Genomic DNA, 17,978 nt, shown 5'->3' on the forward strand with positions numbered 1-17,978 from the left:
ATCAGGTCAACAAACAAAATACAGGGAATATAATTCAACTCTAAAAGGGTAAAACAATATGTATTTGTTTAATCAAGTCCACTTGGCAACTTAAGATTGTCCGAGGGAATCCTGGACAGCTAAAATGCAAAAGAATAATATTGCATCAGAAGCAAAGTACCAATTTACATTGAAGATATTAAAATCTTGTATAGTCTTGAAGAAGTGAAACCATCACCAAAGATGGTATCTTATTAAGGCAATTGTGAGTCATAAAAAGGACAGCAGGTAAAAATTAGACCTACCAAATGAATCCTTTTTCTACTTCTGCTGAAGCCTATTGATGGATTTCCAAAGAGAACAAAATGTCAACATGAAAGATGATAAAGGCATGTGCATACAACAAAAACACAAAATGCACAAGTTGCCTCTTTATATAGTTGCCAGAATCTGATTTAACCCAAAATTGAAGTTTATTTATGCCATATGCATAATTACCTGCAAGAAATCTTCCTGCTTAAAAGGGTCAACACCTGGAGATGGATACCAAACCTGTAAATAATGAATCAGAAGAGTAAACTAGAAGTGCAGTAGAAATGAATGTATTTGCCAAAGAAAAACTACTACCTGCATTCCCCGGTGGCCATAATCTAACCATGAAACATCTTCAATCAAATTTGTTTTCCCCTCTGACTGACCACAGGTAACCCAAAACAATTCAACAGAGTCGGTCAACTTTCTTTCCCGCCCATCATCCAAGTCAAGCAGTGAAAGCTCCCCATTTGCCCTCAATATCAAACATCTAAATAAAGGAACATCTATTAGTTGTTTTGTAGATTTGTGATGCAGATAAAGATTATATAGATCTTCTTGAAGGATAAATTTTTACCTTACAGGCTCTCTCCCTAGCAAATCAGATGGCAATAAGACATTATTTTCAGAGACTTGCTCTCTCAAAAGCTGGTCAGGGATAAAATGCATTGTAGCAGGATGGCTCTTTGCAGTCATGATTGAGAGCTCCCGTACTGTAGAAAGCTGTTTGTCATTTTATCACTTAAAAACTTATAAAGAATAATTATTCATCACAAAACTCTCATTCTGAATGCAGATCAAAACTAAAGAAGACAGCAGCATGCACTATAAAACATCAGTTTTCCCTAATAAAGTGGAGAGAGAGAGTATAAAAGTTTACCTGTAAATCAGGAGTACTAGAAGGTGTTAGTTCACCAGATAACTTCATATGGAATATATGGACATCAAACGGGCGATAAGCAACAAGAAGATAGTCTTGATATGCATCCATCACCAGTGGCTTTGCAAGCAATGGCTTCTTTAAAAGTAATGAGCTCTGGTCAAGGTGATATCTCGGATAGAAAAGCAATTCATACCTGTAACAGATTAATTTTTTATCTTCAAAATTACTAATTCAGTGCTAACTTATCCTCAAACAGGAATCTGTACCAAAATAACTGAAGAAATAACAGGAATGATCAAAGTGCACCTTCAGTACCATATGCAATCAGTCAATGCAAATCAAAAATAAGAATAAAAATAACCTAAAGCTCAAAGAAGAAAGTTGAATGAGTCATGTTTCGGCTAGGCAAGGAAGTAACAAGAAGACATAAATACTTCGTACGGAATGTAATTGTGATTTAGCTTAACATGCATTACAATTTATCTATATCTTACAAATCTAAAACAAAAAGAATAAGAGAACTTGGTAAAAGAGAAGGATCTTTCCCCAGAAGAAGTAATAGTGAGTAATAAAATGTCTCAACAGTGCCAATGACATGCAGCATTCCAATGAAACATGCAGTTCCAAACTTTAATTCAGAAAATTAAATCAATTTTGAACACCTTTTTATGATATACACCGAAATCCAATGGCAGAAGTTGAACAATAGTTACCAGGTTCATTCCTGCCCCCAGAACCATAATCCAGGTAGTCGGTTCTAGATTGCAATTCTTTTGACACCCTATATCGCAAAAAGTGCAATCCAGATACCCAAGAATTGGGATCCCAAGCCACGGATGAAATCAATTAAAACATTTCAAAACTAAGAAGAAACTTAAAGTCAGAATAAAATTATAGAATAGAAATTTGCTTACCTTATTTTCTATTTTAGTTTTTATTATTATACAAACGTAGTTTTTGTTTCTTAACCTTCTGTTTTCCCATGAATGAAATAAGAATTTAATAAAGTCTATGACTCTATAGAATGCCAGGTAAATTATCAATGCATAAGTTGTACAAGAACATAGAAAAGAATTCTAAACAAAACAAAACAAACCAATTTCTATAATAGCAAAGTATCAATGTAACTAATTTTGACCCAAATACAACTACAAAATGTACCATGGCCCGACACAACAACCTACCTCCTCTGTACCACAAAAGTAGCATACAACCACACCCCATACATGTTCCCATACCACGTTCTTGGTAACTATAGGTTGAACAGTTTTATATGATCAAGTTCCACAATATCCAATAAGACGGATGTGAATCAACAATGATTTTAGTTCTTATGCAAGTCAAGGGAACTAGGTTTCAGGACAACTTGATATTGATTACACCTTTATTATTCCTCTCCTTGTTGCTCAAGTAACATTTAAAGACATTCCTAGGTCATAATCAAAATGTTGACATCAATATAAGAGTGCTTTAACTTATTCCAAAGAGTGGAATGAGAAATTCTAGTCAGTATGTCTTTCTCATCTAGTAAGAAATACAAAGGTATATCACATGATATATATATATATGTGAATGACATTTACTGGAGGTATATCACACGTATATATATATATGCATGACATTTTATAATTGTTAAAAGAAACAAGCACGTGAAATAAACTCCTGGACCACCAGCAGGGATGCAGCCTTTTGAGAACAATACAATGAATATTAATTGTCGAAATCTTTTGCAATTTGGATTGGCCATGGAATTCAACAAACAGGATATCCATATACTGCTCACATGTTAGAAGAACTGATGTAGTTGCAGAGAACAATGATTTTTCCCATCCATAACAAGCCGTTACACTGAATCTTTTGTTCCTGGGTGATATCACCAAACACTCGCCACTTTTTCGATCGTATATCATATAAGATTAACCCATGAAGGCCAGCAACAGCCAAGTACATCCCATCCTTGCTAGCTGCCACATGCATAACTGGCCAATTTTGGGATATATAAGAAACCTAGATCAAAGCAAAAGTTGGTTATAACGTCCACTTGGTACAAAATAAAAATGAAAAGAATCAAGAATCGTGATTAAAGAAAAGACATAACTGGAAGGCGAAGATGCAAAATCTTAAGGTCATCAGTATCTTCAGACTGCACAACAAGCAGTCGATCTTCGCCATAAATAATTTGACGGGTATATGTGGTGCCCGAAATTCCTCTGCTGAGACAACATTTGCCAAAAGAAAATGCGATGATTCTTTCTGAAGATCGTTCCTCAGCAGCATAAAGCTTATATCCATATTCATCCCAGTGCATCAGAGAGGTGCCACCCATCATAGGTTCAAATTTACAATCCTGATTTGGCTTAACCACTGGAGAAGAAACAGAATTTAAACCAATTTGACGAATAGTGGACATCAAACGACATCCAGAGACAGACCAAACTGTAAGTCCTCTTAATTTCCAACCTACTGCCAAAGCAGAATTATCAGGTGTCCATGCAATACAACTGACAGCACCAGTATCATCAGCTGAATATCTGCACAAAATGAGCAATATATTTTACCCATTCAATGTGAAATGGTCATCAAGATTATTATCTAGATTTTTCTGAGCGACTACAACCTTAGATTGAAAACCACAATTTAAAACACACACGTTATTCCCTGACCTCATCAATAATATGATTTCTGCACAAAGACAAAAAGATTTTACTTTCCAGGTGATAGATAAGAATCTCATAGACCCGAGATCTGAAATTTTGTAAGCAAACATCCAAGAGATCACCAATTTTTGCTACACAATAATTATGAATTATCAAATAGAGTTTGATCTACATCACTAATGAGATATTGAACTTATGTTATAGGCAATAAGGTGGCTCCAATCTGCACGACATTTCATATTAGCCAAGTATCCATCTCCAAATTTGGGTAGTCAAGTTTCTTTCAATTTAGATTTCAATTAAATGTCCAAGATAAAATATAAAATATAAAACATAGCATATAAAGGAATACACAAAACGAAAAAAATGGCAGAATGGTTGGTCAAGAACAGAATGTCTTAGAACTTCTAGCCAGGAAACCTACAGAAACTCTGTCATGATTTTACCTCAGCAAAACTTCCCTTCACTTACTAACAACCACTGGAATTCTAACATAGAAGGGAGTGGGAACTAAGGAAATTTAGAGATAAAAGGTCATTCCTTCAGACTTGTCTCATGGCTTCATTTTGGGCAAGAAGCAATGCAATTAGCCAAACGCTTCTCATTTCTTGAAGAGTCAGTCCTCATATAATTAGGAGAACCCAGCACCCAAAAATAAATATATAGTTGAAATCATGTCCCCAATGCCATATTTGTGCCACTGGTATAGCAGTACTTGTATTTTTCACAATGCATTTCAAATTTATCCCATCTAGTATTATATATTTGTAGAGAAACCTACATGACGAGATCAGCCGTATTTAACCCCAAAATTAACCATTCATAAGCATATCCAACAAAGTTTTCAAAACAACCTATAATATATCAGAAAAGCATTAAGAAACAAACTAGGAAAGAATTAGTTGATCGATCCAACATTATACGATTCTTAATTTTAAAGCCACATTACAAAAATTGGCCTAAATCTCATATCATACACTAATATGTTCAACTGATTTTCCGAGCTATAAATTCATATCATATACCTGTTTGCCTCTTTTCAGTTGCTGTTACAAGTTTTTCCATACAAATCCAACAAGTTCTGGCTTTGATGAGACACACAACCTAAATGTTTTCTGAACTAACATGCAATTAGCAATTCCAGTATCAACAGAAAGATCAGGAATGAGCACAGTAAACAGAAAGTGTGGACCAGCCACGGGCAGCCAAAACAGTCCAGAAACTTATTTATGAGAAACACTCTGCTCTGCAGTGCTTTGTGGCTGAAATGATACCAACCATAGATAACCAGCCAGTAAGTTTCAGTATAGAAAATCATTATTCTGTTAAGTTCTTTTTTTTACAAGCTTCTTTTGGCTTTCAAGTTGAGTTTTGAGAACTAATTTAAAAATTTGTGGTTTTGTATGAACATTGAGCAGCCTCACCTTACTGCCTAGTCCCCTACCCCCATATTTTCCTCACAAGATGCCATAATCAAATTCACAGCCCTAGAGGCTAGAAAAGTGACATCTTCTGACATAAAAGATAAAACCTTATCCATCAAGCCCAATTGACCCCACTGTTTCCCTTACCACCTTTTTTAGTCTTTGATGACCAGGGTTGACCCCAATATTTGTGGAATTAATCATCAAGAGCCCGCAGCCCACCATACCAGAACCACAGCTAATGCCAAAGGGATTCAAACTCGTGACCTCTACTTCCATTTGCAACATCACACGGCATAATTGCCCCATGTACACCAAACCTTACCCATTAAGCACAATCACCTCACACCATTCCCCCTACCACACCCCCCACCCCACCCCACCCCAAAACCTAGTTTTGATGACCAAGGATAAACCTATCTTTGGTGGGACTATTCCCTAGGGAATAGGGCCCAATATATGCCACCAGATCAAGGAGACAGATAGTGTCAAGGGGATTCAAGATGGTGACCTCTAACCTGTTGCTTCCACAGTTTTTCTTTCTTACAAAACATTCAAAGTCACTCCTACCATGAAACATTTTGCAATCACTTCTGAAAATCAATATACAACAATTTCCAAAAACCAAGCAAACGATCACCTTGTCTGCTTCTAGTTAAACAACTTCCTCAATCTTCCATATTGAACTATAAGCCAAGAAACATTTCATGGCTGAAGCAACTACCACAAAATCCATTTACAAAAAAAGTAATACCTTTAGTTTTCAAATCCATCCTCCATCAAACTTTTGTCTTTTTCATGACAAATATCTGTCCTCCACCTAACTTTACTGTTTCCATTTTTCTCTGGTCTCCCCCCTGATAATGAAGCATGAATTCTAAAGCATAATTAGATACTTGTGCATGACGAGTATTAGATAATAAATCCATCACTTTGATTATCAAGTCTCAATCTGCAACCAAGTGCCCAGGCATCAAAGAACTATAAAATATTAGGTATAGGTAGCCTGTAGGTGTGCTTTAATAATCAAAACAATCAAGTATTTAAACCAGAGGCAGAGGAAGAGTAAGGTTATTCTGGAACCTTTATAGAGCTAACTTATATTTTGATGCCATACAAATATTAGCAATATGTGCTAAAAAGTAAAACCATAATTATGAAGAGATGCCATAGATTTCTTAGCTTTACTGATAAAGCAAAAGCTTACCCCCAGTCATTCAAAGATACAGATCGAATAAGTGATGCAGATTCTGCAAGATCATATAACTCAACCACACCTCTTTTTGTCCCAACAGCAAGGATTTGTTGCTCTGAAGCTATAGAAGCACAAGCAGCATCACCGGAGCCTAACAACCTTTCAGCTTTAATAGACTCGGCTTGTTTTAAACCTTTCTTACTTACAGAGCATAGGACCAGTTGTCCATCTAAGAATATCACAAATAGCAACCTTAAAGGCAAAGAGAACTCCAGCTGTATAATGGCGGACCTTTGGAACAAAGAATGACTGGACATAAAAGTTCCTTGAACCCCATCAGCACCAAGACCATTCTCTTGAGAATATGCTAAGTTAGTTTCATTGCCATCGTACAGGTGAAAGTGAAGTCCAAAGGCCCCATAGAACTGCATTGGACAATAAGAAGGAAGTTTTTATTTTCTTTCTTGATGTGAAACAACAAGAAATTTACCACTCAGACAAATGCTAAAGAGAGTTTAATGCCCATACTGTATAGCAAATATGATGCTTTACATTTGAATTACCTCACCCTTCCAGGAAAGGCTGAATAAAGATCCATTAGACAGTCCAATTAGCAAGTGTTTGCTATCACAAATAATATTGCTCCTGGTCATTACAAGGAAAAAAGAAGCGTATATATATTAAAACAAATATCCATTCGACAGTCCAATTAGCACATGTTTCCTATCACAAATAATATTGCTCCTGGCCATTACAAGGAAAACAGAAACACACACACACACATATATATATATATATAAAATAGAATCAATGACCTAATTAAAGAAAGCATAATATCATTAACTGACAAACTAAACTACCAATAGAGTTCAGATAGAGCATAAAGACAATCACCTGAAAATTGCTGCTGAATGAATATTGGAATCAAGTCTTCTGGATAATGACAAAGTTTCAATAGGTTTCCAACCAGAGACATTACAACTGGAATTTTGGATATTTTCTCCTTTCCATGAGAAGTACAACCCACTAACCGTTGTTATGTTAGTACAGAGCATATGGTTCATATGGATGAAACATGTAATAAGAAGCTGTTCAAGGCAATGGTACTTTTAGTGGATGTGGAAAGAACTGGAAGTTCTATGTCTAATGCAGGGCCCATGTCTGCCCATTTTTCAAATTCAGCTTGCTCAAATTTTACAGTTTATATATTGATAGTTAAATTCTGTACATGTTGTTTTATGATTTTCAATCCCACATACATCATCACATGTTTCTAGTTTTCCTCAATATAGGCAGTGCTCCATGGGTCTAACAGTAAATTAATCCACAGGTTCACCAGCATCACCAGTTTACACTGATACCTGAGTGATTTATGGATTAATATACATGTTCTAAAAGAGCGTAGATTTTCATTCTACAACAGTGAACTGTAGTGATTAACCAGTCCCCCCTTGTCATTTTTGTTGTCATTGTTGGTAGTATTGAGTTTGCTTAGAAGCTCCATCTGCAACTTACATGAGCCATACAGTATTCTAGAAAATTCAAAACTAAAGAGATAAACAGCCCTAGACAACCCTGAATTTGTCATTTTCAAAAGTGATTCCAATCATTCTCGATATTCAAAAGATGTTGCATTCATGTTACTGTATAATAAGAAAACACTAGCTTCCCATTCCACAATTATCAGAGCAGGACACTTTTTATTACAGTTTTGTCCTTAAAGAACTTATCTATTTATTTATTAAAGGACAAGGACATTATATTTTACTCTTTTTTAAACACATAAATAAGTTAATTACTCTAGTGCACTTCCCATAAGGTTCTCAAAATCTACCTCTCCATCTTGGAAACATAAAAGAGGAGACTAGTGAAGAAAGAGGAAAGGGAGCTACAAGAGGAAAATGAGAAGGAATGTATGTGCCACCCTTGATAGTGCATATGAATTAGGCTCAATCCAAAATGGAAAGGCCATATGCAGTGTACAAGAATATTGAGTTGTGACATCAGGAGTGTAAAATACCCATAGCATAAAAGTACCAAACCTTTGGTGGCTTAAACAGTTGGATATGAAATTCTTTTCTTCGTTCCCAGAACCATACATCTCACATAAGATGGATATAAATGTATACACGAATGTGAGGGTTCAAATCAAAAGTTTTTACTTCAATTCTAGTTTTCTCATGGACAAATTCCACTATTGTAAGGGACCTGTCGATCATTTCCAGTTCCTTATTTTATAAACCCCGTAAGTTGGATCTAGAAATTTTGCAAAAGAATACATAGACAACACCCCATAAGGCCTCTGTGCCAGGATAACATTTCTAGGGGTGACCAACTAGCACAAACTGAAAGGTAGTATTGGCTCAAAATGTTATGATTGCATTCTGGATGCCTAGTCAGAGACCTGATCTTCAGCCATGTTTCCTTCAAGGAACAATAGACTTACATATATTACAATTCATCCATGTTACTGTTATGTTCCGGCAGTTGCTTAGAAGGGTGATCATGTAAATGTAGAATGCAAGTGGTGGAGGGAATAAAACAGAAATTAGTTGGGCATGTGCTCTGTTGAGCGGGAATTGCTGTAAGTAGAGTGAGGGTATAAATCTACGCCCGCCCGCATTTGAATGCATCTAAAATATTGAATTGAAATTCATTCTTACAATTTCCCTCTTAATTCTATACCTCTCTCTCTCTCGGAACCTCTCCGCGTCTCTATTCTTCTCTTTCCCTCTCGATGTTTCTCTTATTCTATAAAATTCTACCTAGAATTCTAGGGATAAATCAATCAGATCTCTTAAGATCTGTCAATTTAGTATCAGAGCCACTCTTGGGCTGTGGTGACGATGGTGGACGATACCAGAATGAAGAGTCTGGAAACGCAAGTGCAACAATTTGGATCCACAGTGAATGATCTCCAGGGCCGAGTGGATCAATTGGAATTGGGATCTAACTGGAATCATGAGGCCATTCTAGCAGTTGATCGGAAATTAGAGGCAGCGGTCGCGCAGATCCGTGATGACTTGGGAGTCTAGCTAAGGGAACCAATGCAGACGTTCATGGTGATGTTCGCAAGGCAAAACCAGATGAATCTCTCGCCTGAGTTCCCTCCAAGAGAGAGAATGGAGCCCATACTGCCTAGGCGAGTGGAGTCGATGGTGCAAGGTCGGGGCACGAACCATAGGCCCCCAGGAACCTCTGAAGGAGGCGAGGATAGTCACAACCAATGAAGTATGCCCCTACCCCAGTTGGAAATTCCATTGTTCGATGGGCTCAACCCACACTGGTGGACCAGAAGATGTGAACGAGCATTTGAGTGGTATGGGATAGCCGAGAGACAGAAGGTAACGATGGCGGCAGCGTATCTTAATGATGCAGGAGACGCATGGTACCAGAGATGGTCTAAAATCAGAGAAGAGTGCCGGTGGGAGGAATTTGCGGAGGAGCTGTGCGAGAGGTTTGGGGATCGAGGCCTATCCGATGTGGTAGAGGAGTTTAACAAACTCAAACAAGTAGGAACGGTGTTGGACTACCAATTGCGGTTTGAGGAACTCAAGGCCTTAATGCTCAATCACAACCCCTACCAGACGGAAGCTTACTTCATTTCCAGCTTCTTAAGCGGCTTGAACGAGGAGCTAAGGCCAATGGTGAAGGTGCTACAGCCAAGAACCCTGAAACATGCGGCTGATAGCGCTAGGCTACAAGAGCAGACGGTAGAGGCGCTAATGAAGAAACAACAGATTGTGGCGAGAGGAATGGCGCAAGGAAGCCAACCTCCAGGGAGGAACTATGGCAGGGAGGTTGGAAGAGGAACGTTGGGGGGTAAGAATTTAGCCCTACCTACCCCTACTAACCAATATGAAAAGACTATGGAGCAGAGGAGACAAGCCAACCTCTGTTTCAAGTGTGGAGAGAAGTATTTCCTAGGCCACCAGTGTAGAAAGCAACTCCTACTCCTAGAAGGGGAAGAAGAGGAAATGGCAGAAGCAGAGGAGGAAGAACTTCAACCGCAAGGGGAAGAGAAGGAGGGAAACGAAGAGATTTCCCTGCATGCCCTGAAGGGGTTGACAAATAGCAAAATTATAAAGGTGGAGGGAAGAGTAGAAGATAGTAGGTTGATGATCCTCATCGACAGTGGGAGCACTCACAATTTCTTAGATGAAGTAACAGCCAAAAAGCTGAAGTGCCCCTTGATCCAGACTTAGCCATTATCCGTGACGGTAGCAAATGGCAGTAAGGTAATCAGCAAATCAGCATGCGCTGGATTCTGTTGGGAGATGCAAGGAGAAGAGTTTGAAGTTGATTTGAGGCTTCTAAAATTGGGAGGTTGTGATGTAGTATTAGGGGTGGACTGGATGAAGCAGGTCAGCCCAATTTGCTTCGATTTCAACAGGATAGAGGTGAAGTTTGAGAGGGGAGGGAAACCGATGACACTCACGGGCAGCAAGGAATGGGGAGTTTGCAAAATGATAACAGGAAGGAGATTACAGAAGCTATTAAAACAGAAGATGAATCAAGTAGCCCAGCTATTCTCAATCCAAGTGACTGACAGAACGACTGAGGAACCTGAGGCAGAAGGAGAGATCATGTTGGCGGTTAGTGCCCTTCCTCAAACTAAGCTAGAGGTACACCAAACTGACCTTCTTAATATACTACTTACTGAGTTTGAGAATCTGTTTGCTGAACCGAATTGCCTACCTCCATCCCGACCTGTAAACCACACCATCCACCTAAAACCCAACACCGAGCCAATTAATGTGCGTGCCTACCGATACCCCCCTAACCAAAAAACAGTAATAGAAGATCTGGTTAGGGAAATGCTTCAAAAATCCTTCATAAGACCAAGCCATAGCCCCTTTGCTTCACCTGTATTACTAGTTAAAAAAAAGGATGGTACATGGCGGTTTTGAATTGATTACCGCCAATTAAATGAAGCTACCATCAAAGACAAATTCCCAATTCCCCTCATTGACAACTTGTTAGATGAATTGAAGCATGCCACCATATTCACTAAGCTTAACCTAAGATCCGGCTAGCATCAAATCCGAATGAACCCCCTTGATATACATAAGACCGCCTTTCGAACCCATCATGGCCACTACGAATTTCTTGTAATGCCATTCGGCCTAACAAACGCCCCAGCCACATTCCAATCACTCATGAACCAAATTTTTGAACCCCACCTACGGAATTTTATACTCGTTTTCTTTGATGACATTTTGGTGTATAGTCCCACCTTTGACCTTCACCTAAAACACCTACAGATTACCCTTGAGATTCTCAAATTCAATGGGTTGTATATTAAGAGGTCAAAGTGTGATTTCGCCTAGAATCAGGTGGAGTATTTGGGTTATATCATATCGGGGCAGGGGGTGAGCACCGACCCCAACAAAGTGGCAGTAATGAATAATTGGCCAAAGCCTACTTCCCTTAAGGCCTTGAGGGGATTTCTAGGCCTAACGGGCTACTACCAAAGATTTGTAAAGGGGTATGGAGGAATCAGCATACCCCTGACGTCTTTACTTAAGAAAGACAGTTTAGTATGGAATCAAGAGGCTGAAGAGGCGTTTGAGCTGCTTAAGAGGTCGATGAGTGAAGCACCGGTGCTAAGTCTCCCTGATTTTGACAAAACATTCGTGGTGGAAACTGACACAAGTGGAGTGGGGATCGGGGCTGTCCTTATGCAGGAAGGGCGTCCTATTGCTTTTATAAGTCAGTCCCTAGGCCCCAGGTATGCAGGCCTTAGCATTTACGAAAAGGAGCTGCTGGCAGTATTATTTGTGGTAGATAAGTGGAGACATTACCTGGAAGGGAAGCGTTTCATCATTAAAACAGACCACAAAAGCTTGAAATTTCTATTGCAACAAAAACTCCACACTCATTTACAAAAGAAAGGGATGACCAAGCTTATGGGGCTAGACTATGTCATTTAGTACCGAAAGGGCAAGGAAAACATCGCAGCAGATGCGCTGTCTCAATGCATGGAGGAGGGTTAGATAACCGCTATTACTGTGGTAATACCTGCTTGGTGTGAGGAGATCACGAGGAGTTATGAAGGGGATGATCAGCTCAGGAGTGTTATAGAGCAACTGATTGTGACGCCAGGGAGTAAACCGGGATATACCTACGAGAATGGGCTGATCAAGTATAAAGGTCGACTCATAATAGGGAACAGTGAGGAGTTGAAGAAGAGGATATTCCAGGCTTTGCATGAATCTCCCATGGGGGGACACTCGAGAGTACAGAATACCTATCACAAGGTAAAACAATTATTTTGTTGGCCTAAACTGAAAGAGGAAGTCATGAAGTTTGTATTAGCTTGTGATGTATGTAAGAAATGCAAACATGAGACAGTAGCCTATCCAATATTATTACAACCACTTCCCATACCCAACCAATCATGAGAGAGTATATCGATGGATTTTATAGAGGGGTTGCCCAAGTCGGAAGGAAGAGACTGCATCCTTGTGGTGGTGGACAGATTCACAAAATTCAGCCACTTCCTCAGCCTAACTCACCCCTACACTGCCCAAGAAGTGGCCTGCATCTTATTAGACCAGGTGGTGAAGTTGCATGGTGTCCCCAAGACCATAATATCTGATCGGGACAAGATATTTACCAGTCTTCTCTGGCAAACCTTGTGGAAATCCTTAGGATCTAAGTTGAACCTCTCCACTGCCTATTATCCTCAAACAAATGGGCAAACGGAAAGGGTCAACCAATGTTTGGAGACCTATCTTCGATGTTTGTGCTTTGTGAATCCAAAAAGCTGGCACAAATGGCTATCGGTGGCGCAATGGTGGTATAATTCCAGCCACCACAGCACCATCAAAATGTCCCCTTTTGAGGCTCTTTTTGGCTATCGACCACCCCTATTACCAGCATTACCGGAATCTACCAACATAGCAGCAGTGGATGAACATTTACAACAGAGACAACTAGTCCTCCAACAGCTAAGAAAGGACCTAGCCATGGCCCGAAACTGCATAAAGCAGCTGGCTGACCGAGGAAGGAGTGACAGGGAATTTGAAGTAGGAGAAGAAGTCTACTTGAAATTGAAAGGGCCTCATTTAAAATCCCTAGCTAAAGGACCCATCTCCAAACTGAGTCCAAGGTATTTTGGCCCTTTCCCTATTCTAAGCAAAATTGGCAGCTTGGCCTACAAACTCCAACTACCTGAGGGCACACTGATACATCCGGTTTTCCATGTGTCACTCTTGAAGAAAGCCATAAGGGGCAGCCGATGGACCCTCAACTCCCTATGAACGCAAGTGAATGCAACGCAGCACCTGAACCAGCTGCCATTCTGGAAAAACGGGTGATTTATTGGCAGGGAGCACCTATCCCACAAGAGCTGGTGCAATGGGCCAACAAACACAAAGAAGATAGCACATGGGAGTATCTTCCGGACCTTCTAACGCAATTTCCACAAGCAGTCAGCCTCTTAACCATTTCTTGAGGACAAGAAATATCTCAAGGGGAGGGTATTGTTATGTTCCAGCAGTTGCTTAGAAGGGTGATTACGTAAATGTAGAATGCAAGTGGTGGAGGGAATAAAACAGAAATTGGTTAGGCATGTGCTCTGTTGAGCGGGAATTGCTGTAAGCGGAGTGAGGGTATAAATCTACGCCCGCCCGCATTTGAATGCATCTGAAATATTGAATTGAAATTCATTCTTACAATTTCCCTCTTAATTCTATACCTCTCTCTCTCTCTCGAAACCTCTCCGCATCTCTATTCTTCTTTTTCCCTCTCGGTGTTTCTCTTATTCTATAGAATTCTACCCAGAATTCTAGGGATAAATCAATCAGATCTCTTAAGATCTGTCAGTTACCTCCAAGGAACCATAGACACAAACTGGCAGACTGAAAGGTACTCTGGGGTCAAAATGTTATGCATGCATTCTGGATGCCTAGTTAGAACCTCATCATGACTGCTATAAGGATTCATCCATGTTTACTTCAAGGAACTATAGACTCAAAAATTGTAAAAATCAGAGAATATTGCAAAAGAATATTGTATTGTTTAGCAAAAGGTATACAGTGGGTATATATAAGTTCTTTGACAAACCTAAAAGGGTATGGAAAGATTACAAGGAATATATAAAAGAGCTATAAAATATTCTCAAAATATTCTAGCAATATTTGAAATGTATTTGAACAAAAATATTATCCTGTCTTAAAGGATATTAAAAAAAACTCTCTGAGCCACAGCCCCCAAGGAATTGAAAAGTGTTTTGTCACCATAAAACCTACAAGACAAAAAAAAAAAAAAAAACTATAGTGCATCCCTCTAAACATCAATACAGAAAGACTATTCTAAGCCATCCACATCCAACGCACTCCACATTCATTCATCAGCTTTACCCACCCATCATGGTCATCCTTAGCTACACATAGCCCCTTGTAAACTTAATTTCAAGTTCTTGATAAGACAAAGCCCTGACTAAAGCAAACTCGTGTGCATTGGAAGACTGAACAATAATGTGGTGTGGGCATTGAAAACGATGAAGAACCAATAAAGGCAGCAAGGATAAAGCTAAGGAAATATACAATAGAGAGAAATTCATAAAATTGATCAAGTCATCTACTTTAGTCATCTATGGATGATCCTCCTATTATGGAGGATTGAACCCCAAGGATTGGACTAATTTATCACCAATGGCTCATCACCATGGGTGCACCAAAAAAGAGATAAGTAGTGAATTGATTTTGTCTCTAGTCTTGCAGAAAATAGATGAAATTTAGGGATTTGACCCCCTAAAAGCCTGTATTTTAATGTCTTCCAAATTGATTTGATCCCTAAAGGAATTTTATAGGCTCCATCATAACCCCACAACAATCCCCTGAAAGACAAATGTATAAACACTACCAAATTGCACAAAAATCTATAGTTTCAGTCCTGACAAAAGAATTAAGACTTCTTCTGAAATTAAAGTTTAAATGATTAAAATAGAATAGTTGGTGGAGGCTAAGAACTGGAAAAAATGGTCTCTGGAGTCAATGGAACTCAATGAATATGAGAAACCGTAGCAACCCCTCCCCCCTTCCCTTTCCCAACCGCAGGTGCCTAAAATGAACTATCTGGATGCAACAGCAAATTCACAACAGTGCCCTTTCTCTTTTTAATGATTAAGAAGTACTTCTTAAAAATGCCAAATATATCATAGAGGTGAAATCAGAATAGACTATGAATACATGCTACAATTAGCAACTGGAAAACTATATATTTACTTACGTTGCCAGCTCCTTAGTTGGAAAGGGCACCTGCTCGCTGAGAAGTAGAGAAAAGGTTGCGAGACATAGCCCAGAGGGTTGCTTTCCTCCAATTTGTATTCTTTTTTCAGTGAACTGGACCTTAAAAATATGAAGATAGGAACAAGAGGTCTGCAAAACAACACAAGCAATGCAAGGAATGGTAATGGTTACACTCTTTCTGAGTTGAATATTGGATAAATTTGATTAGAAAGTGCATAAAATATCCACAATCACAAGCACTACTTAACAACCACTAGTCACAGATTTTGGTGGGACTGTTATAGGTGCAACCAATATCTAACATTCATTGAGATAAGGAAAGGTCAAAGCCCATGGCATTGACCAAAGAATACACAATGAATTGCTAGTAGCATCCGTTCCTAGCAATGTTCCAGTTTAGAACTTGACATTTCAAGTAATTTTCAATCCTCCAAAAAGTTCCACCAACAACTGTGCTAAGTTCAAATTAGGGTACCATAAAAGAAAGTCTCCCCACCAGCAGTGATCAGTCAAGCTAGTTCTCATCCACTTGATCCGTAATGGTAGTGCAACATATCAACACACCAAAGGATATCCACATTTTAATATCTTAAACCTGAACATAAAGTATGGATTTTTTTCTTTTGCCAAGCATAGTATCAAGGACTTATTTTCTAGATCCAAACACTTTTCAATTTTGCATCATATTATAGAGCTTCATTATGTGTTAGCAATACAACCCCAAGCCCGGATATGTTTGTTTCAACTTTTAAAGGAATGAACACAATTACAAGCTTGAAGCATGAATCAAATGTTGAGAAAGATCTGGCTTTAAGAGACTAGCATCCAATTCTGACCATGGAGGAGGGACTGAATTCTTCAGTGGAGAATGCACATATATTCGCAAAATAAGTTGAAATTCGATGGCTCTGATAAAATAGATTTAGTATTGGCGCAGGTTTGGCAAGGAAGAAAAAAATTCGTATAAGTGTCTAACAGCCCTGGAATAATTACCACAATTCACATAAGGACTAGAATCTGAGGCGCATTCTTAAGAACAAAATGCAACAAGAGAAAAGAAAGAAGGAAAAAACTCATATCCAGCGCTTACAAGAACGGCGACCAATTTGGTATCGGGACTCCAGACAGCCTGCACATTCTCTCCTTCTCTCTGAATTGCATCCGAATCCCTCTTGTACTTCCCCAGTCTCACCTTGTGCTGAATCAAATCAACAGAAACATTAATAAAAAAAAGAAGAAAAAAAAAGCGAAAAGCGAATAATTCACACGCCGAACGACATAAAATCCAAATTCATCACAATGCAACAAACATAACCAAGAACCAATGCCTAATTACACTGCAGTTGCACAAATACACACACAATTGTACAAATATACAGACAGAAGGAGACCAGAGAAGAGCTCCAGAGCTCGAGATGAGACGGAGCGACGACTAGCAAGAGGCGATTGGCGAGCTTGAGATATATGATCTGCTCCGACACAGGACAGTGACTCGATTCGAGAGGGATGACCTGCGGCCATCCATATGCCATATACATCTTCAATCCTGCCTATATGTAGATGTATGTATGCGTGTATAAATATGAAGAGATGGAAAATCCGCGAACTAGATAAGAAAAACGAATCTAGGGTTTTGGAGAAGAGATCTGATCATCTGTTGCAGAGAGAGGGAGAGAGGAGCATTGGAGGTGGGGTGGATCTGAGACTTCCTAGAACAAAGCTTCATTTCTAAAGCTTGTTGATTAAATTTGTTTTTTTTTTTTTAATTCGATTTTACTAAATTTACGACAGAGTGATGCAAATTTGGCTTCTTTAGTCAATTTTACGCTGTGAAGCTAATAACAATAAAAAGAAGATAAATACCTAAATAAAAAAGTAATTTTATGAATTATAATTAATAATAATTTTATTAATTATATATTATATTTTCATTAGATGAGATATTAGACAGATGAGATAATAATGATACATAATTTTTTTAATCTCGTCTAATGAAAAAACACTATATAACTAATGATATCGTTATCAGTGATAATTTATGATATTATTATAAATAATAAAAATATTTATAAAAAATAAATATTTTATTATCTAATTTTCATTGTGGTTTGGTTCTCATGTTTCTTATTTAATTTTAAAATAAAAATAAATTGACATATTTTTTTCAGATAATTTTTTACAATAATGTTAAGAGTTAGCTTAATTAATGAACTCTCAATTTTACCAAACTTAACAAAGGCTTTCTTTGGGATATAAAAATATTATTATCAC

The 17,978-nt window shown here is 38.4% G+C and overlaps 1 protein-coding gene across 5 annotated transcripts in view; it reads right to left on the reverse strand.

Moving 5' to 3' along the window:
- The window catches only part of LOC127801965 (uncharacterized), a 62,977-nt gene extending 45,551 nt beyond the window's left edge, over nucleotides 1-17,426 (reverse strand). For 2 of the 5 annotated variants that reach the window (XM_052337540.1, XM_052337538.1), the window contains exons 1-12: nucleotides 17,099-17,426; nucleotides 16,798-16,905; nucleotides 15,688-15,836; nucleotides 7,345-7,476; nucleotides 7,014-7,095; nucleotides 6,463-6,875; nucleotides 3,273-3,705; nucleotides 2,958-3,181; nucleotides 1,172-1,367; nucleotides 869-1,014; nucleotides 607-781; nucleotides 478-531 (exon numbers count right to left, since the gene is read on the reverse strand). In XM_052337540.1, coding sequence (XP_052193500.1) covers nucleotides 478-531; nucleotides 607-781; nucleotides 869-1,014; nucleotides 1,172-1,367; nucleotides 2,958-3,181; nucleotides 3,273-3,705; nucleotides 6,463-6,875; nucleotides 7,014-7,095; nucleotides 7,345-7,476; nucleotides 15,688-15,836; nucleotides 16,798-16,905; nucleotides 17,099-17,245 — 2,259 coding nt within the window. In that variant the 5' untranslated portion in view covers nucleotides 17,246-17,426. Of the gene's footprint in view, nucleotides 1-477; nucleotides 532-606; nucleotides 782-868; nucleotides 1,015-1,171; nucleotides 1,368-2,957; nucleotides 3,182-3,272; nucleotides 3,706-6,462; nucleotides 6,876-7,013; nucleotides 7,096-7,344; nucleotides 7,477-15,687; nucleotides 15,837-16,797; nucleotides 16,906-17,098 lie in introns of those variants that run through there. The other 3 variants (XM_052337539.1, XM_052337541.1, XM_052337543.1) reach the window with 3 other exon arrangements.
- Between the last annotated feature and the right edge of the window lie 552 nt (nucleotides 17,427-17,978).

This window comes from Diospyros lotus, chromosome 5 (assembly GCF_014633365.1).
Source record: "Diospyros lotus cultivar Yz01 chromosome 5, ASM1463336v1, whole genome shotgun sequence".
Lineage (NCBI taxonomy): Eukaryota > Viridiplantae > Streptophyta > Magnoliopsida > Ericales > Ebenaceae > Diospyros > Diospyros lotus.